This window comes from Pongo pygmaeus, chromosome 19 (genome assembly GCF_028885625.2).
Source record: "Pongo pygmaeus isolate AG05252 chromosome 19, NHGRI_mPonPyg2-v2.0_pri, whole genome shotgun sequence".
Lineage (NCBI taxonomy): Eukaryota > Metazoa > Chordata > Mammalia > Primates > Hominidae > Pongo > Pongo pygmaeus.
Genome location: NC_072392.2, coordinates 79,969,601 through 79,990,770, shown reverse-complemented (window position 1 = coordinate 79,990,770; position 21,170 = coordinate 79,969,601). Strand labels below are relative to the sequence as shown.

General features: G+C 41.0%; 2 protein-coding genes across 22 annotated transcripts in view; one reads left to right on the top strand and one right to left on the bottom strand.

Annotated features, from left to right (window-relative positions):
- Positions 1 to 8,532, bottom strand: part of MYL4 (myosin light chain 4) — a 34,421-nt gene extending 25,889 nt beyond the window's left edge. Inside the window, exon 1 of one of the 6 annotated variants that reach the window (XM_054458897.2) lies at positions 8,326 to 8,532. Coding sequence is in view for 2 of the 6 variants with exons in the window: in XM_054458893.2 (XP_054314868.1) it covers positions 8,044 to 8,055 (12 nt within the window). In the remaining 4 variants the exon portion in view is untranslated. Of the gene's footprint in view, positions 1 to 7,933; positions 8,223 to 8,250 lie in introns of those variants that run through there. The other 5 variants (XM_054458889.2, XM_054458888.2, XM_054458893.2 and 2 more) reach the window with 5 other exon arrangements.
- CDC27 (cell division cycle 27) overlaps positions 8,420 to 21,170 on the top strand; it is a 71,420-nt gene continuing 58,669 nt past the window's right edge. For 6 of the 16 annotated variants that reach the window (XM_054458882.2, XM_054458881.2, XM_054458879.2 and 3 more), the window contains exons 1-2: positions 8,440 to 8,576; positions 16,069 to 16,144. In XM_054458882.2, the coding sequence (XP_054314857.1) occupies positions 8,550 to 8,576; positions 16,069 to 16,144 (103 nt within the window). In that variant the 5' untranslated portion in view covers positions 8,440 to 8,549. Of the gene's footprint in view, positions 8,577 to 16,068; positions 16,145 to 21,170 lie in introns of all 16 variants that reach the window. The other 10 variants (XM_063656812.1, XM_054458884.2, XM_054458883.2 and 7 more) reach the window with 6 other exon arrangements.

Sequence of the window (21,170 nt, the reverse complement as noted above, 5' to 3'; positions counted from 1 at the left end):
TCGAACACTCACCTTAGCCTACAGTTGGGCAAAGCCATCTAACAGAAATCCTATTTTATAATGAAGTGCTGAATATCTCATGTATTGAATACTGTACTGAAAGTGAGACACAGAATGGTTGTATAGGTATCTGAAGTATAGTTTCTACTGAATGCACATTGCTTCTACACCATCATAAAGTCAAAAAATCATAACTTGGGGACTGTCTGTAGTTTATTTCCCTGTGCTTTTGAGTCAGCCCTAGGCGCCCTAGTCATAGGCCATTTAGCACATCTCAGAGCTCATCTCAATCAAGATGCATTTTCTGAATAGTCTCAATACTTCAGATACTGCCTTGACTTTAAATCCCTTAAGGATCTGGCCGGGTGCGGTGGCTCATGCCTGTAATCTCAGCACTTTGGGAGGCCAAGGCGGGCAGATCACGAGGTCAGGAGATCGAGACCATCCTGGCTAACACAGTGAAACCCCGTCTCTACTCGAAATACAAAAAATTAGCCAGGCCTGGTGGCGGGTGCCTATAGTCCCAGCTACTCAGGAGGCTGAAGCAGGAGAATGGCATGAACCCGGGAGGTGGAGCTTGCAGTGAGCCGAGATCGCACCACTGCACTCCAGCCTGGGCGACAGTGCGAGACTCTGTCTCAAAAAAAAAAAAAAAAAAATTCCCTTAAGGATTTATGTGCAAGACCAGCATGTTCTCTGGGCCCAGAAAGGGGGAGTCAAAAAAAAGCATCATGTTTAGATCAGTGAGATGAAATTAAGTGATCAAGTCATTCAATCATCAGATATTTCAAAAATATTTATATATTTACAATATTTTAACGAAACAACAAGAGCAAAATATTATAATATTTTAGCAAAACAACAAGAGCAAAAAATATTTATATATTTTATAATATTTGTGCAGGGCACTGAACTAGGTGATGGGGACATAATGTTCAAACCAAGGTCCCTGCCTTCAATGCAGCTTATATTAAAAAAATACGATTAAAATTACCATACATACTATGAAAGAAAAGAACCAAAATGGCATGAGAGAGAATAACAGGCTGGAGTTAAGAATTTAAATTAGGTAGGTCTAGGAATATTCTGAGGATGTGATACTGAAGCTGAGGCTTGAAGGATAAATAGAATTTCACTGTTCAAAGAGTAAGGGAAATGTATTTCAGGAAGAAAGAATAATATGTAGAAAGACTTCCACTTTAATCACTCAGTCAATATTTCTTAAGAATTTTCTATATATGTGGTGTTTTTCAAAGAACAATATAGAGAAATATAAGACTTGGCCCTTGCATTAGGGAGACAAGACATAAACAGAATAATCAATTATACAAGTCTACCTGGGCTTGCTATAACAACATACCACACACTGGGTGGCTTGAACATCAGAGATTTATTTTCTCACAGTTCTGGAGGCTAGAGGTCCATGATCAAAGTGCTGGCAAAACAGATTCTCGTGAGGGCTCTCTTCCTAAGTGTTGGCCTTCTCCCTGTGTCCTCCTATGACCCTTCTTTGGTGAATGCCCACAGAGAGATCAAACTTTCCTGTGCATCTTTTTATAAGGACACTAATTCTGTTGGATCAGGGCCCCATCTTTATGATATCATTTAACTTTAATCACTTCCTTAGAGACCCCATGTCGAAATATAGCCATACTAGGGGTTAGCTTCAACATATGAATTTTGAGGAGATGCAACCAGTCTATAACATCAATCAACAAACAAAAATAATACTAGGAACACAGTGAGTTTATTCTATTCATTCATTAAACAAATAATACTAAGTTCCCATTAGATGCCAGATACTGTATTAAGTGTCAAGAATACACAGGGAACAAGGCAGACAGGGCTTCTGCCCTCATGGAGCTTATAGGCTAGACCAGAAGTAGACAGTTAAACAGATAATTACAGCAAAGAGTGATGGGAGTAATGACAAGTCTGGTAACACTAGAGTAACAGCAGGGAGAGCCAAGCTATCCCAGAGGAGCAGAAAAGGCCTGGAAGAAGTATATTTGGAGGATAAGCAGAGCTAGCCAGATGAAGAATAGAATTAAGATGAAGAGTGGAATTAAGAGGGTTCTGGGGAGAGTGCAGTACATGCAAAGCCTGTGAGGCAAGAGAGTGGGTGACTTTGGGAGGCCATGGCAGGCGGATCACCTGAGATCAGGAGTTGGAAACCAGCCTGGCCAACATGGTAAAACCCCGTCTCTACTAAAAATACTTGGCTGGGCACGGTGGCTCACACTTGTAATTCCAACACTTTGGGAGGCCAAGGCGGGCAGATCACCTGAGGTTGGGAGTTCAAGACCAGCCTGACCAACATGGAGAAACCCTGTCTCTACTAAAAATACAAAATTAGCCGGGCATGGTGGTCTATGCCTGTAATCCCAGCTACTTGGGAGGCTGAGGCAGGAGAATTGCTTGAATCCGGGAGGCAGAGGTTGCGGTAAGCCAAGATCATGCCATTGCACTCCAGCCTGGGCAACAAGAGCAAAACCCCGTCTCAAAAAAAAAAAAAAAATTAGCCCAGTGTGGTGGCGTGCACCTGTAATCCCAGCTACTTACTTAGGAGCCTGAGGCAGGAGAATTGCTTGAACCCGGGAGGCAGAGTTTGCAGTGAGCCAAGATTGCACCATTGCACTCCAGCCTGGGTGACAAGAGTGAGACTGTCTCAAAAAAAAAAGTTCCATGAAGTGGCTGGGCACGGTGGCTCACGCCTGTAATCCCAGCACTTTGGGAGGCTGAGACGGGTGGACCACTTGAGCTCAGGAGTTCGAGAAGAGCCTGAGCAACATGGCAAAACCCCGTCTCTACAAAAGATACAAAAAATAGCCAGGTGTGGTGGCATGCACCTGTAGTCCCAGCTACTTGAGAAGCTAAGGTGAGAGGATCACTTGAGCCTGGGAGGTTAAGGCTACAGTAAGCTTCCAACCTGTGTGGAACAGGGAGACCCTGTCTCAAAAAAAAAAAAAATTCTATGTAGTTGGAAGGTGGACTATAAAGGAGAGATGAGTGAGATAAGGCTGAATAAAGAGGCAGGTACTAGACCTGAAGGTAAGTCCTGAATTTGGGGGCTGGGGGAAGACAGGGAGAGGAGTCCTAACATGATCAGACTTATTTTTGGAGGTAGGTAAGATACAGGAAGGAAGAAACATGAAGATATATTTAGGAGGTAAAATTGGCAGGTCGTTGCGACTAGATATTGGAGTTGTAGAGTCAAAATATGCCACATTGATATATGCCACTTTGGCATAAGGATTATTTTGAGAATAATATACACTTGAAAAACAGCATATGCAAGAAGAGCACTCTGGCCTTCCTTTTTCTTACTGAAATCAGGAGATAAAACTCCCATGTGAAAGATGCCCTCCTTGTACCAGGAGAAAGCCATTCTTATCACCAGAGACAGAGCTGAGGCTGGAAGAAATCTGTACAAACCTTGTTAAACTAACTCTTATCTAATCTTTTGGGCAATGGAAAAGATGGTGATATCTTAAGCTGGGATAGGAAATATTTTAAGAGAATGAGGGGTTCCATTCCGAACAAAGTACCTATGAGACATCCAGTTAAAGATGTCCTCTTGGCAGTTAGTCATTTGGGCCTGGAGCTCTAAAAAGTAGTCTGGCTGGAGATACAAATTTTTCAGACCATTTGTAGATGAGAAACTGGGGCCACAAGAATGGATAGGGGCGGTGTATGGTGGCTTACGCCTGTAATCCCAGCACTTTGGGAAGCCAAGGTGGGTGGATCACCTAAGGTCAGGAGACCAGCCTGGCCAACATGGCGAAACCCCATCTCTACTAAAAATGCAAAAATTAGCCTGGCATGGTGGCATGTGCCTGTGGTCCCAGCTACTCGGGAGGCTGAGGCAGGAGAATTGCTTGAACCCGGGAGGTGGAGGTTGCAGCGGGCTGAGATCACGCCACTGCACTCCAGCCTGGGTGACAGAGTGAGACTCCATCTCAAAAGAAAGGAAAGAGAAAGAAAGAAAGGAAGGAAGGAAGGAAGGATGGAAGGAAGGAAGGATGGTTTTGCCTAAGAAGAATGTGTAGGGTGGGTGAGAAGAAGGCCTGGAACAGGTCCCTGAAGCACGCTTAATATTAAAGGGGCTGGCAGAGGAGCTGCAAAGGAAACCGATTAAAAAACAGAGCAGTAGGCCAGGCGCGGTGGCTCATGCCTGTAATTTCAGCATTTTGGAAGGCCGAGGCAGGCAGATCACTTGAGGTCAAGAGTTCGAGACCAGCCCAGCCAACATGGCAAAACTCCATCTCTACTGAAAATACAAAAATTAGCTGGGTGTGGTGGCACACACCTGTAAATTCAGCTACTCAGGGGGCTGAGGCGGGAGAATCGCTTGAACCCAGGAGACGGAGGCTGCAGTGAGCCGAGATAGCGCCATTGCACTCCAGCCTGGGTGACAGAGAGAGACTCTCTCAAACAAACAAACAAACAAAAACAGAGCAGTAGGAGGAAAGCTAGGAGATGGTGTCATTAGAAAAGCCAAAAGAAGAGGATGATTTGACCAAAGAGTAAACATGGTGAGGGTGGGGTGGGGGTGGTGGGGTGCAAGGTCAGGTAAGGAGGCCATAAAACCGCATGCAACAGGGACAAAATGAAGGGTACAGACAAGGAGGACTGAAAGACTTCAGGAGAGTACACTTACTCTGGGCTATGTTTCAGTGGGACCTACATTTTGCTACTGATATCACGTCTAGCTTTTTGAATAGTTCCCTAAATGCCAGCCTCCAAATCTGACAATATGAAATAGACCAAGAAGCAGGCTTAGGAGAAAAAATAATTTTCCAATTCCATTTTTGGAATAATGCTGTTGTAACCCAACTCCACTCACTAGCCAAACATATTGGATAACGGATGACAGTAGGATGCCCAAGTGGTTGATGAATAGTGAGTTTAAGTAGGTCAATTAGGAGCAGAAAAGGAAGTAAAAACACTCCAAAATACCCCATCAAAGTACTTCAGACAATGTGGCTTTGCTGTGGATGAGTAGAAACCATAACAGATGTATTAGCCTGGTCAACAACAAACAGAAAGGAGACACTTTTTTTTTTTTGAGACACAGTCTTGCACTGTCACCCAGGCTGGAGTGCAGTGGCCCGATCTCGGCTCACTGCAAGCTCCGCCTCCCGGATTCATGCCATTCTCCTGCCTTAGCCTCCCTAGCAGCTGGGGACTACAGATGCCCGCCACCACGCCCGGCTAATTTTTTGTATTTTTAGTAAAGATGGGGTTTCACCGTGTTAGCCAGGATGGTCTTGATCTCCTGATCTTGTGATCCACCCACCTTGGCCTCCTAAACTGCTGGGATTACAGGCGTGAGCCACTGCACCCAGCCTTTTTTTTTTTGAGATGGAGTCTTGCTCTTGTTGCCCAGGCTGGAGTGCCATGGCGCAATCTCAGCTCACCGCAACCTCCACCTCCCAGGTTCAAGCGATTCTCCTGCCTCAGCCTCCCGAGTAGCTGGGATTACAGGCATGTGCCACCACGCCCGGCTAATTTTGTATTTTTAGTAGAGACAGGGTTTCTCCATGTTGGTCAGGCTGGTCTGGAACGCCTGACCTCAGGTGATCCGTCCGCCTTGGCCTCCCAAAGTTTTGGGATTACAGGCGTGAGCCATCTCACCCAGCCAGGAAATGCTCTTTTTTAGGTTAAAAAAAGAAAAAAGCCTTTAGGCAAATTCTAAGCCTATAAGCCAGAGGGCCAAGCATCAGAGGCTCTTTAAATGCTGACTCTAGATCCATATTTTCACAAAGTATCATCTTTATGTATCCTCTGTGGTAAGGTCCTATATTTAGGTTTACAAAACTCTGCTGCACACATACAAGACTTGGGTTGGCAGCATGTTGTGTGAAAAAGAGCTGAGTCCGTAAATGACCACACAAGTTTAGCATGAGCAAACAGTGTCATGTGACTGCTAAAAAATGTAAATACAGGCTGGGCACAGTGGCTCACGCCTGTAATCCCAGCACTTTGGGAGGCTGAGATGGGCGGATCATGAGATCAGGAGTTTGAGACCAGCCTGGCCAACATGGTGAAACCCCATCTCTACTAAAAGTACAAAAATTAACCGGGCGTGGTGGTGCGCACCTGCAGTCCCAGTTACTTGGGACGCTGAGACAGGAGAATTGCTTGAACCCCGGAGGTGGAGGTTGCAGTCAGCTGAGATTGCGCCATTACACTCCAGCTCTGGGCAACAGAGCAAGACTCAGTCTCGGAAAAAAAAAAAAGTAAATACAACTGTAGTCCACTTTAATAGACGTGTCCAGATAATAATAGTCCAACTGCATTCTGAATTAATCAGAATAAATCTGGAGTACTGTGTTCAGTTGAAAGGGTCACATTTTAAGAGTGATAGCTCTTACTTATCCCTTTCTTTCCATTCCCAATCTTAGATAACTCTCATCTCATACCTAGCGTGGTAGATTGTTTCCAAAGATGACCCAAAAACTCCTCCCATGGCACATGCCTTTTGTGGTGTTACTTTGCCACTCTTCCCATTAAGAAGTAGACTCCATTTCTCCTGGTGAATCCAGGGTGGCTCTGAGTCCTCCTCTGACCAACAAGAAGTGATGCTCACAGGCCTAGGCCTAAGGGACCTCACAGCTTCTATTTTTGCGCACTTTGTTGTCAACCGCCAAGTCAAGAAGCTGGAGCTAAACTACTGACTGATAAGAGGCCAGTGTGAAAAGAGAGGTCATGCAGAGGAGAAATGAAGGACCCAGCCAATAGCTACCACTGACACCCTAGACATGTGAGTGAAGCCACCTTGAATCTTTCAGCCCTAGCCAAGCCAATGCTGGTGATGTTCTTCTATATCTGTGTGACTGTCCAATATGGCAGTCACTAGCCACATACAGGGCTACTGAATCCTTGGAATGTGGCTACGGCACCTGAAGAACTTCATTTTTAATTTCATTTTAACTTAGACTTTAAATAGCTAATGGCTACTTTCTAGGCCAGCGTAAAAGTCTGTTACCACTCAAGTCATCCAGCATAATCCCGCTAAAGCAACTGGGCACAGGGCAGCCAAAAATCACCTTAGCACCTGCCCTTTAGGGGCTACAAGTACATATACAGTGACGAGAGAAGGCAGTGGAGAAGGATGCAGTGTAGCTCTGTCAGCCTTGTTTTTAAAAATGAAAGAAAAAATATCTCCCTCCAACATCACCCAAAGGGAAATTTCCAAGCAATGGAATATATCATGAGTCTCACATCTAGCCTAGAGAGCTCCTGACTAGAAAAGTAACTTTCAAAAACTGTTTCCTCATCTGCTGAAAAACAAAATTTAAACAGTTCCCTGGTTCACTCTTTTTGGGGGGAGAGGGGGAGCAGAAAGGAAATATGAGAGAGTTTACATTGCGTGCTAGACATGGCCACATTTGTAATAATACATCGAATTCTCTTAATCCTTTTTTTTCAAACTAAGCGAACATAAGTTCAGAGAGGTAATTTGCCAAGGACCTATGACTAGTTAGTGCTAAAGATAAAATTCAAAACCAGGCCTCTGAATTTCCGACCCCCTACTCTTCCTACCACAGCGGAATGCCTCACCTATCAAAAATAAAAATTTCTAATGGCCTATTGAGCTTTTCCATGATCGCTTCACCTAAGTAACTATTTCCAATTAATGCCTTCTTAACAGACTGATTCCATTTTTCCTCTCTTCACTTTCCTATACTTCTTTTTCCTCTAATTTTACCCATCCTTCAAACTCCATTTTAAACTTTTTTTCCTTCCATAAAACTTTCCTCATCTTAACACAATTTCCCTCTCTGAATTTTTATATTACTTATAATAGGCACCATATAATATAGCGTTCTCTGTTACACTGCTTTTCCCTTAAATAGACCTTAATCTCTTTGAGGACAGAAGCTATCCTATGTCTTTGGGGAGTGGCAATCTTTCCAAATTTCTTTACCTTTCCCCCAGAGCCGTGAGTAGATACTTCTGGAATGGACGAATGATCTAAACTCAATAGGCAAATACTTGTTGATTCATTAAAGTCAGCCCGAAACTCTGCTGTTTTACCCTTTGCTTCATAATCTACAGCACACCAATTAATCCAGAAGGGCTGAGGGGCGAATCCACACTGCAGCCCCGCCACGTAACGCTACCCGCCAGCTCTGTCACGCCACGCCCAGCCTGCTGGTTGCCGATTTGGCGTGGCCCAATCCTGGGACGGCCGATTGGGCGTGGTGTGCGTGGCTGAAGGCGTGGCTGAGAAGAGAAACCTACGCTTTGGGTCAGACTCGGTAGTTTCCGGTAATCTTCGACAATTTCCGGCAACGGTTTTCTCTCTCGTCGACCAACCTCGGGTATTTCCGACCCCCTTCGGGCCTTTCCGTCTGGTTCCCGCTCGGCTTTCTCCACTTCGGGTATTCCCGTGTCCCGCTCGGAAGCACTCGGCAATCGCTCGGCCTCCCCTATCCCCCGGTAACGGTCGCTGGTGAGTTTAAATGAGCCGGGGCTGGCCGGGCCGGAGCCGCTACAGGGGGGGCCTGAGGCACTGCAGAAAGTGGGCCTGAGCCTCGAGGATGACGGTGCTGCAGGAACCCGTCCAGGTAATGATAACCTTCTTCTCTGAGGCTTGGCTCGCAGCCTCGGTCGGGAAGCAGCGTAGGGCCACTCCGCGGCCTGGTGCGGCCTAGGCCCGGCTGCTTCTCCCGCCTCTCCTGCTGCCGTGTCCTGCCTATCTTTCGTCAGTTCGGAGGCCTTGCCCTCAGCCTAAGCCGTGTTACCTCTGGCCCTACATTACTTCACCTTTAGTGTGAGCGGCTTCGGCGAGAATAACCGCCTTTCCCGTCCGAGCCAACGTCCGGCCAGCCCTTCCTGTCAGTCCAGGGGCCTGGCTTGACTGGGGGTGGGAGATGAGGGGCCGAAAATGCACCCCAGGCGCTCTCTTGCCTAAAAGATGATCGAGAAGCACGTTTGATCGGAGCTTGTATGATCTTCGTGACGGTAGGGCAAGTTTACGGAGGTTTTTTTATTTTGTCTTATGTGAGAGGGTGGAGGGAGAGTAGGATCGGTCTTTTTAATACTAATTTCTATTTTGGTAACAGACTTCCTATCCCACGTTTCCTTTCTCGGTGAATTTCCCACTGGACAATGATGGTTTGAGAAGACAACTCCAAGCCTCAGTGCTGAGGTGCAAGCACCAATACCAGGGGAGGAGGTGGAAAGGGCACATTTGGGTTGTTTTCATCCTCTCTGATGGGGATCAGGAGCATTTTGTTGTGCATGTTTATAAGGCATTCAGGAAATGAAACGCAAATAGTGGTGTTTCTGTCCATTTCACTGCCTTTACACCAGGGTATGCTTTGACGCACAGTGCTGTGTTGCATTAAAGGAACCCTATTGGATTTTAAGTGTGTGATGCGGTGCCAAGTCATTTTCCCCCCTGACATCTGGAGAAACTGAATCTTTTGTGCCTTGGTAATGGACCAGGTCTGAGAGACTTCATCCCACTATATGATCTTTAACTTGATCAGAATTGACCTCTATCAACTGCTGTCATTGAGTCATGGACTTTATTTTGAAGTTAATAAAGCAAACCGATTTTTAGAAATTCCTTCATATTGCCCTTAAAAGGCTTGAGGTATCAAACAGTAAATATTTTAATATATCACTACTTTCATATTTATTTCATTTTTCTAAACAGCATGAAATACTCATTTCTTCTAGTTTGGCTTTTTCTCCAGCTGTTTACATATAGCAGCTATTAGTGTTTGAATTAATAAAACGTAAGATTTTATCTTATGAAATTTACCTGTCTGTAAGTTCTATCAGTTTTTCTAGAGCTATTTCCATCCAAAATCTTTTTACCAGTATAGTTTCTTTTAAGATTTTTTTTTATTCTGGCTGTAGATGAGGTAATTATATATATATAATTTTTTAAGGCCTAACATGAACTTAAATAGATGAGCAGATTACTCAAGTTATTTAATTTCTGTTGCATATTCTTGGAATTTTGTTTTAATAGTTAATGATTTTTTTTTTTTTTTTTTGCCTTCTCTGGCCCCAGAAGTCTTCTAAAGTGATAAACTAGTTGCATTGATAGACTATAACCACCATTTAATAATAATTTCAGACTTTATAAAAGCATGGAAGTCCGGGCGTGGTGGCTTACACCTGTAATCCCAGCACTTTGGGAGGCGGAGGTGGGTGGATCACCTGAGGTCAGGAGTTCGAGACCTGCCTGGCCAACACAGTGAAACCCCGTCTCTACTAAAAATATAAAAAATTAGCCGGGCGTGGTGGTGGGCGCCTGTAATCCCAGCTACTTGGGAGGCTGAGGCAGGAGAATTGCCTGAACCCAGGAGATGGAGGTTGCAGTGAGCCGACATGTTCCCGCTGCACTCCAGCCTGGGCGACAGAGTGAGACTCCGTCTCAAAATAAATAAATAAATAAAAAATAAAAGCATGGAAAAGAAAAGGAATATGTAGCCTGTTTCTAGATAGTACCCATCAGGTTTCCTGTTTGTCCTTAAAGTACTCTGAGCAGTAATACACTTTGATATTTTTAAGGCTTAAAGGTCAAATTTGCTTCTTTTTCATACTAGCATTGTCCATTAGATTTTTGAGATAGTGATAGAAAGTTTTAGGATATGACTAGGTGAAAATTTTGGTTGTATAGTATAAGAAGCCATTCAAGAAGGGATTTGGAGCAGTGAGAAGAACAAGCAACTTTGGCTACAATGATAAAGATCAATGGTCAGGGATAGTGCTGCAAATGGGAAAGAATTAGTAAGAAAATAAAAATAAGACAGATATATAAGATACTGTCTTTATTTAAAAAAAACTATGATGACAGATTGAATGTATTTGGAAAGCAATGAGAGTAAGTTGGAAAATTGTTCTTTCTTGGAATGCCTCAGAGTTGATGGTATTACTAGGCGTAGGAAAAAGTTCACAGAAAAGATGAACAACTGTTTTCTGCATTTTTTTCTTTAAAGTTTTAACGTTGAATGGCCAGTCTGATATACCATATATGCCTAAATTAAAACTCCGTCTCAAATTACTACTTCTCAGAAGAGTACTACTTTCTATTTGAGTCCTTACAAAAGTCTCACATATGAGGCAGAAGTTCTGTCAGTTCTTTTATTTTTAATAGTAACTATTTGGAAAGACACACTAGCCTAAGTGACTTCAGTGAGAGCTTTTTGGATATTTATAAAAGTCACCTGGTGAAATTGGTTTTTAAAAAAGAAGCAAAGAGATTTTATATAGATTTAGCAACTATTCCTAGGGGTAAGACTTCACAGAAGTGTTGGATGAAGTTGTAAATAAGCCTTTCGAAAATTAATTTAATAAGCAGTATAGCAATTGGGTACTATATACATGATATTGTTTTAGAGATCATTAGATGGTGAAGGAGTACTCTTGGCTGGGGATAAAATGTTCAGGGACAGCATCTAACATGGATTCAAAGAGTAACGTATTTTGGCTACTCAATGAGAAATTTAGATTTAGTGTACATTGGTAATGAATAACCATTATATGAGCAGAAGAGTTTTTGAGCAGAGGAATTATATAATAAAAGCACCACTTTGGGAATATTTATCTGGTGCTGTTGGAAAGGGAGGAAGAGACAAGAGTTAGACACACAGACTAGTAGAATAATCCAACTGCATGATCACGTAGACCAGGGCTGCTTAATCTGGGCACTATTGACATTTGGGGCAAGCTAATACTTTGTTGGAAGCTGTGCATTGTAGAATGTTTTGTAGCATCCCTGGCTTCTAACCACTGGATGACCCCTCCATTTGTGACAACCAAAAATACCCTCTAGACATTGCTAAATGTTGGGGCATTAGTTGGGAGTAAGAAGGCAAAATTGCCCAGAGTAAGAACCGCTGATGTGCATCTAAACTAAATCAGTATCCTAGAAATTCAATTATAATGTATAATATGAAATTTCAACAGTGATTTTTTTTTTCTTTATATCTTCTTACATTGTCTGAAGCCTTTATTATCCATTTCTTTTATGGTTTTTTAAAAAGGGCAGCTGACTGGGCACAGTGGCTCACGCTTGTAATCCCAGCACTTTCAGAGGCTGAAGCAGACAGATCATTTGAGCCAAGGAGTTCAAGACCAACAAATAAAATAAAGACAGCTTTTTTGACAAAAACAAGAACACAAAATGTATACAAAATTTAACAAAAACAAGCATACAAATTTTTTATAATAAGCTTTCTCTAACAAAAAATTTGTAGTGATTACAGGCTGGGTGCGGTGCCTCACGCCTGTAATCCCAGCACTTTGGGAGGCTGAGGCGGGCGGATCACGAGGTCAGGAGATCGAGACCATCCTGGCCAACATGGTGAAACCCCTTCTCTACTAAAAATACAAAAAAAAATTAGCCGGGTGTGGTGGCAGGCACCTGTAGTCCCAGCTACTCGGGAGGCTGAGGCAGGAGAATGGTGTGAACCCAGGAGGTGGAGCTTGCAGTGAGCCGAGATCGCACCACTGCACTCCAGCCTGGGTGACAGAGTGAGACTCTGTCTCAAAAAAAAAAAGAGAAAAATTTGTAGTGATTACATTTAAGTCTGAGTACAACTTATAGAGGTTTGTTTGTATTTTAAATAATATTTTGTATTTAAGAATAGCTAGCTGGTAAGGAATTTTGCAACTTTAAGCTGTTGGTTTATCTTTTAAATTAGTGCACCCGGGGACTAACCCATTAATCAGTCAGATTTCTCTTAAACATTTTTTAGGGGAGAGGGTGAGGAGCGTTGTTCTTTTTGGCTTCGTAACTTTCTTTTAGCAGCATTTCGTCCATCTGGCTTTAATTTGTAGAACTCTAGCGGTAATGCACTGCGTGTTGTTCTTTTAAGGGAAGGCCCACACCATCAGTTGGGCAGAGGTGCTGATTTTAGCCCTGTTCATCATCAGCTACTAATCTGTAGTGCCTTAGAGAATAATCTGTTCTCCCCCCAATCCAGGCACAAGAGACACTGTTAGTCAGGAACTTAGAATTGATTGAGCAAAGCGGGATGGAAGCAGTATGTGAGATTCTCAAGATGGCAAGTTTTTTCTGATGCTCTTAAGAATTGGTGATAAGGGAATGATGTTCTGAGCAAAGCTTGATTTTAAGTCAGAAATGGATACAACTCTTGAATATGATACCTTTTTTCCTTCTTTTTTTCCCCCCCGCCCTTGCCTCTTATTTCTTTAATTTTAAAAGGACAGAAAAAATTTCAAAGTTCTAGGACTTTTTGACTTTAGTATATGTGTGTGAAATTTTCCTAGTGGTCCGCAGTAGTAAAATAGCTGGTAAATCATTTGAGTCTTTTGTGGCTTATATATTGCAAAATAAGCAGTTGTAGCAGGTATGCTGGAGAGATGTTATGCAACAGAAACTACATATTTATTGAATTTCTTCCTATTAAGAGATTGGCAAGGAAAAGGTTTTCCAAGTGCTTAATGTATGACAGTATACTAGGAGCATTATAAATGGATCATTTCATTTAATCCACAAAACAACTCCAAGAAATAAACTCCATTTATCAGATGAAGAGATTGAGGCTGAGAAAACTTGAGTATTTCCCACAAAGTCCCACTACTGGAAGTGCTGGCACACAAATTTGAGCACGTCTCCAAACATCAAATCTTTGGTATCTTCGTTCTACTCACCATTTTCTTTCACTTACAGCAAAATTAAACACGTAGTCTTAGGAAATCTCAGATTTCATAAAGGAGTAATTTGGTGGTAATTATTTGCATAATAAAATAATTCTTCTATTTATCACAGAGTTTCTTTCAATAGAGACTCCCAGAGATTCTTTATTATTAGATATACATCTAGGAATACAAAGAAACTTAATGCTAAGACTAACGTACAAGAGTGTCAACAGTGGAAGACTGCTAGAAGTTAAAGATCATTTGCTTATTCATTCAACATATAAGCACCTGCTTTAAAAGCACATAATGGATGCTGGGAGTATAATAATGAGCAAAAACAGACGTAGCCCCTACCTTGTGGAGTTTATAATATGGTGAGGAAAGCATCACTCAAATACTCTCCTAAATTAATACAGAATTATAGCAGTGGGAAGTATTACAAAGGAAAGGTACTTGGTGCAATTAGAGTGTATAATAATGGTGCCTAATCTCATCTTTTTCCTTGTATCTAGATAGGAATGGTAAAATTAGACATCTCTGAGACTTTATAAAATTTAAGCTATATAAACAAAGGTTAAACAAGAGGCTCTGGAGATCCCAAACTAAGTTCATTACTGTTCTTTCTTGAGGAAATAGAAAGGGCTAAGTCATTTACTACTTTTATTTTTAAAATTATAATTAATATACTCATTGCAGAATTATTAAACATTTACTTGTTCAACAAAATTTATTGAGCCTTTATCTAAGGCATATTAATCACTTAATATAATTTAGATGTACTGGTACAATGTTAGCTAGTGATCAGTAACCAGATTTTACTGGTTTCCGTTGTAACCTTATTAAATCATTCAACAAATTATAAGCTGGTGTATGTGCTAAAAATAAAAAATAATGCTTGAATCGTGATCAGGTATGAGATATCTCAAAAGTAGTTTATTACTAAAAATGATTTGACATTACCTAGTAAAGATGAACATATGCATATTCAACAACCCAGTAATTTTATTCCTAAATATATATCCTAATTTGGAGAGATTCTTTTTTGTGTTTTTTTGATGGGAGTCTTGCTCCTATTGCACTCCAGCAGCTATTCACAGGTATGATCATAGACTTGAACTCCTGGACTCAAGCAGTCATCCCAGCTCAGCCTTCTGAGTTGCTGGGACTAAAGGCTCATACCACCGTGATAGGCTGGAGAGATTCTTAAACATATACCCCAGGAGATGAATCTAAGACTGTTGCAGCATTGTTATAATTGGAAAAACAAAACAAAACAATACAAAAAAACAACCCTAGAAATAACCCAGATGTCCACATGCTGTAAAATAGATAAAATACATTTTGGATTTTGATATGTTTATACAATGGAAATATTATTTATTCAGCAATGAAAACAAATTAGCTACACACATCAAGAATGAATTTTCGAAACATTGGATTTCAAAAGCAAATCGTAGCACAATGTATACAATATGATTGTATTTATTTAAAGTTCAAAAACAGGAAAAAGTAAATGTTATACTGCTTAGAGATGATATGTATAAATGTATAAAATTGTGAAGAAAACCAAGAGAAAGGTCAAGAAAATTCAGTGTGGTGGTTTCCTCTTTAGGGCAGGGAGAGGTTTTGTTATCAACAAGGAGCACACAGGGAGTTTCAGAGATATTTTATTTCTTAAGCTGGGTGGTGAGTACATGGGCCTAAATGCCTTTGGTTATTGTTACTTAAAATGTCCTTCTATCTCATATATACTTTAGGTTATATGTTTTGTAATTCTAAAAGAGAAAACATATATTCAAAAAATTAAAAGTTATTCCTATGATAACTTTACTCATTTGCATTCCAATATGCTTCCTGGAGTGGATGAGAATTGAGTGGCATTAAAGGTAATAGATAGGGAGTTTTTGTGGGAGGATGACATACATTTTGGTATCTCTGTCGTGTATATCACATAAAGTGGTTGAGAACCACTGCTGCTAACAGTCTGCAGTTTAGTAGGGTTGGCAGGCCTGTTAACAAATAACTATGTTATGAGTGCTCTACTAGAAGAGGTATCTTAAAAAAGAAATGGCTTGACATCAGCCAGGAAAGCTTTATGGGGCAGATGTTATTTAAGCTGGATCTTTAGGGACGAGCAGTTTATAAGGGGAGATTGGTGAGGGGAGCCCACATTGCCCAATGGAGGAAAAGGATGTACAAAGGCACAGAAGCCTAAAAGTCCATAGAGAATTGAATGAGGAAATTCAGATATGTTAGGAGCCATACTGTGAAGAGCCTTACCCAGCACACTCTGGAGTTTGCTCTGTGGGCATTGGGGTTTTATCACTTAAATTAGGGATATTAATTTCAGTATTTGATGTATGGCTCTGTGCTAGTAGTTACCTTGAAAGTCTGTATGTATGTATATTTATGTTCTTTTTCCTCCATTTGCAGGCTGCTATATGGCAAGCACTAAACCACTATGCTTACCGAGATGCGGTTTTCCTCGCAGAACGCCTTTATGCAGAAGGTTTGAAATCTATTCATTGCTGTAGAATGATAAATGAATAACATATATGAAATTCCATAACTTTTTATCACTGTAACAAGATTCTAGCTATCATCATCTTGTTTTTTTTTTCTGATTGACACTAGTTCATAAAATCTTTACTTTTTTTTCTGTGTAGTTCCCTTACATACTACTTTTAATAACTATGTAGAATTGATTCAGGTTTATATGCTATGATTTACTTAATCATTTTTCAATCTTGAGGTTTTTTTTTTCCAGGGTTTTTGTTGCTTTGGGTTTTTTTTTTTTTTTTTTTTTTTGAAACAGGGTCTCACTCTGTCACCCATGTTGGAGTACAGTGGGACCATCTCAGCTCACTGCAACCTCTACCTCCCAGGCTCAAGCGATCCTCCTACATCAGCCTCCCAAGTAGCTGGGACCACAGGCACGGACCACCACGCCTGGCTAATTTTTGGTAGATAGGGTTTTGCTATGTTGCCCAGGCTGGTCTCAAACTCCTGAGCTTAGGCGATCCACCTGCCTTGGCCTCCCAAAGTGCTGGGATTATACTCATGAGCCACCATGCCACATTTTTTTTTTTTTTTTTAAGAAAAGAGTCTGTATTCTATGGTGAAGAACATGGATTTAGACTCTGTAGCCTTGGAACAAATCCTAACCTGTCACTTAAATGTACAGTTTTATAACCTTGGATGAGTTACTTTAATATCTGAAAATTCAGATATTTCATCTATAAAATAATCATTGCCTCTTAGAATTAAAAATTCAATGAGATGGTTTATTTAAAGCCCTTAGCACAGCCATCTGGCTTGGTAATAAATGCTTAACACCACTGATAATGTATGTTTTGTTTCCGTCATTATTATAATTCCCTTTCTAAGATGCTGATATAGATCATTGTGTACAGCTTTTTTTTTTGAGTCATTTCCTTGGGTTATATACTTTTAAATGGAATTTACAAGTCAAACAGTATGGGTGTAGTAGCTGAGAGTTGTGAGAACAAGGCCTAAACCTCAGGGGCAGGAAATTTCACAGAAGGACAAAGAGCAATGCTTGGAAGTAGTTTTGAGAAGTTAAGTGGAAACCAGCCTTACCTTGACTCTGAGATAGTGGGATGTAAGGTGATTACTGTCCATGTGAGAGAGCTGTCAGGTCCTGGGTGGAGAATGGGAATTCAGTGAGAAAAGTGAGGAAGATCTGGGCAGCAGGAGTTTAAGGTCCCAATGAAAAGATTAGAAAGGTGAGAAGGAATGGAAGGCTTAGAAAGAAGATTATATAATAGATTATCTACTCCATTCACTTATGCAAAAGTGATATTTATTGTGAATAATCTATTTTAAAATATTTTCATTGATACCTAGGCAGGCCCCATATTTTGCTATATTTTTAAAAATTTTTGTTGAGTCAGAATCTCACTCTGTCGCCCAGGCTAGAGTACAGTGGCACAATCGTAGCTCACTGCAGCCTTGAACTCCTGGACTGAAGTGATCCTCCTGCCTCAGCCTCCCAAAGAGCTGGAGTTACAGATGTGAGCCACTGTACTTGGCCCCTGTCTTCTATTTCTAGTATTTCCTTTTTGTATTTGTTTATTATCAAAGAATAGGCAGTTTCTAGTTTATTATAGTTAGGCTCTTAAAAATTGTAAATTCATGGTTTAGAATTCAATTAGATTTTCCCATGGAATTGGTGGCAAGATTCCCAGATTAGTCCACATAAAGCTGTTTAATCCACATTATTTATGTGCCTGATACAATGCTTGGCACTTGGAAAGTTGCTCAGTAAATGTTAGTTTCTTTCAATATAGAACCTAACCATTCGGTTTAACCATATTGATATAAGGAAAGATTTTAGAATTAAGTGTAGTAAGAGCAGATACTATCCTGGCTCAGTAATAATAACAATAATTCTGTCACTTACTGATTTCTTACTATATACTAGGTACTGTAAGTATTTAATATTAGTTACTAATTTAATCTTCAATAATCCTGTCAAATAGACATTGCTATTGCCATTTTCTGGGTGAAGAACTGAGACTAATGTCCACAGGCAGTAACTAGTAATCTGTCTGATTCCGCTTTCCCAAGGGTAGCAATTACCACTTCTCTGATTTGCAACCATAGTAGGCATCACTAATCCATTATAGTACTCATTCCTACTGAACCAACCTCAGAATTCTTGGCAACACAGTTTTCTTGGCTGGACAATATCAGTTGATATGCTAGATGTAACCTGTTTGCTCAGGGGCCTCCTACGTCACTAGTAGCAGTTTCTATATTTGGAGAAAGACATCCAACAAGGCATGAGGCTAAAGCAGTTGATCAGTAGGATCTTCTGTAAGTCAAATTCTTGAAATAATTTCTCAGTTTCACTAGTTCTTTGTCGCCCATTTGTCTTTCTCTTGAGATTTATAGTCGGCCTGAGACTGTGGGATCAGAAAGAAGGAACAGCAGAATGATATAAAAGAGAATCTGGGAGGCCGAGGTGGGCAGATCACCTGAGGTCGGGTATTTGAGACCAGCCTGACCAACATGAAGAAACCCCATCTCTACTAAAAAATATAAAATTAGCCGGCATAGTGGCACATGCCTGTAATCCCAGCCACCCAGGAGGCTGAGGCAGAAGAATTGCTTGAACCCAGGAGGTGGAGGTTGCGGTGAGCCAAGATTGCACCACTGCACTCCAGCCTGGGCAACAGAGCGAGACTCCGTCTCAAAAAAAAAAGGAAAAAGGAAAGAGAATCTGAATTCAGATACTCATTTGCCATTTGATCTTAAGCCAAAAGTCATTCTGAGCCTTATTTCCCTTATCTTTAAAATAGAAGAGAAATATCTGTTTAACGAGATAATTTTAAGGACTAAATACGGTAAAATATGTAAAGAGTCTGCTGTAGTTTCTGGCACATAGAAAGTCCTTTACAGGTTCCCTCTTTCCCCTAACATATCCTAATACAGTGACTTTTCAGGTTTTTTTTTTTCTTATTTTTATTTTTATTTATTTATTTATTTTTGAGATAGCCTGTCACCCAAGTTGGAGTGCAGTGATGTGATCTTTTCTCACTTCAGCCTTGACCTCCCAGGCTCAAACAATCCTCCCACCTCAGCTTCCCTAGTAGCTGAGACTACAGGCACATGTCACCATGCCCAGCTAATTTTTGTATTTTTGAGGACACGAGATCTCACGATGTTGCCCAGGCCAGTCTTAAACTCCTGGTCTCAAGCAATCCTCCCACCTCCGCCTCCCAAAGTGCTGGGATTATAGACATGAGCCACTGTGCCTGGCCAGATTTTTTTTACCCTTGTTAGATATGATACACTCTAATATTTTCCATTGAGTGGTTTTGTTGTTGTTTTAACGTAGGCTGATAACCACTAAATTGACATCACAGTCCACTAGTGAGTTGAGATTTGCTGTTTCGGAAAAACTGTCCTAATTTTACCATCTCCCTCCAATAAATTCCCTTCCCCCCTTGTAAGCATGTATTTTTCCTTCCCACCACCAATACCTGATCCCCTTGACCAAGGTTTTTCTCCTTTGTTAATTAACTGTTAAGAATAAATAGAAATAAGTGCTATACAACAAATAGAAATAGTGTTAGACTATGAGGAAAAAAATACATTAATGCAACTACTATGATAGCTCTTTGGAGATGTGTGTGTGTGTATACACACACACACACACACACACACATATAAAATATGAGTTATGTTCAGAAAATCAACCAGACATAAGTTTTGTGTGCATTTTTTTCATAAGTAATTGCTACCTATGGAACTCTATGAGACTAAGAGGATTGTAACTAGTGAAAGGAAAAGAAAGAGAAACAGCTGAAAACCTTGTGTCAACATGTATTCCTAGGTTATTTTGAGGGTCCTAGCCCAAAGTTCAAAATTGCTTAAGGTCTACTGTTTTATCTTAAATTAATGTGGGTTTTACATCCCACACTGCAAAATGTTTCTGTTTGTTTGTTTCAGATAGGGTCTCCCTCTGTCACCCAGGCTGCAGTGCAGTGGCCCAATCTCGGCTGACTGCCTGCCAGGTTCAGGCAATTCTCCTGCATCAGCCTCCTGAGTAGCTGGGATTATAAGCGCCTAAGGCCACGCCCAGCTAATTTTTGTATTTTTAGTAGAGACGGAGTTTCACCATGTTGGCCAGGCTGGTCTCGAACTCCTCAAGTGATCTGCCCACCTCGGCCTCCCAAAGTGCTGGGGATACAGGCGGGAGCCACCGTGTCCGGCCTTTATTTTTTAATATTAGCACTTTTTAAACATTTTTTTTTAAGTCAAGATCTCCCTATGTTGCCCATGCTGGCCTCAAACACTTGGGCTCAAGCGATCCTCCCAAGTAGCTAAGAATACAGGCACATGCTGCTGTGCCCTACTTGAATGCATTTTAAATGACCGTAAAATCGTTCACCAATTTTCTACCTGTCTTAGTGATTAGTGGGTAAGATGTATAGATTGCATTGGGTGTATCAATTTTAGTAAATTAGGCTCAGTGGGAGAGAACTGAACCAGAGTAAAATGTTCAGCATCTGTTTCTTTTCTATTAACCAGGATACTGAGAGCCCAAACTCACAGAAATATATGCGTACAAATGGCAACATATTAAAAAAAACTATTTACCAGATTGTGTTAAGATCAGTATTAAAGAATATCCAGAATTCTACTAAAGATGTGGAATAATGTATCATTTTGAGGCCTTTATTGATCAAAGACTCACCCATTTTCATTGAATTAACTTGGATGTTTCACAGATACATCAAACTCAATATATTCAAATCTAACCTAAGATACCACTAACTGAATTTTCCTTATCTTCCCTTCCCTGCCTGTTCCTTTTCCCCTCCCAAATTTATGTTCCTTCTTAAAACCCTTCAGAGGTATCTAATTGTTGTAAGGATCTGTTCCTAAATCTTTACACAGATTACAAAGCCCTGCACAATTTGGCCATCTTTTTTCTCCTCATATATTGCCATTTTCTGCCTCAAACACTAAGGAGCCTTTTAAAACTTCTTCCAGCCCTCTTTTAT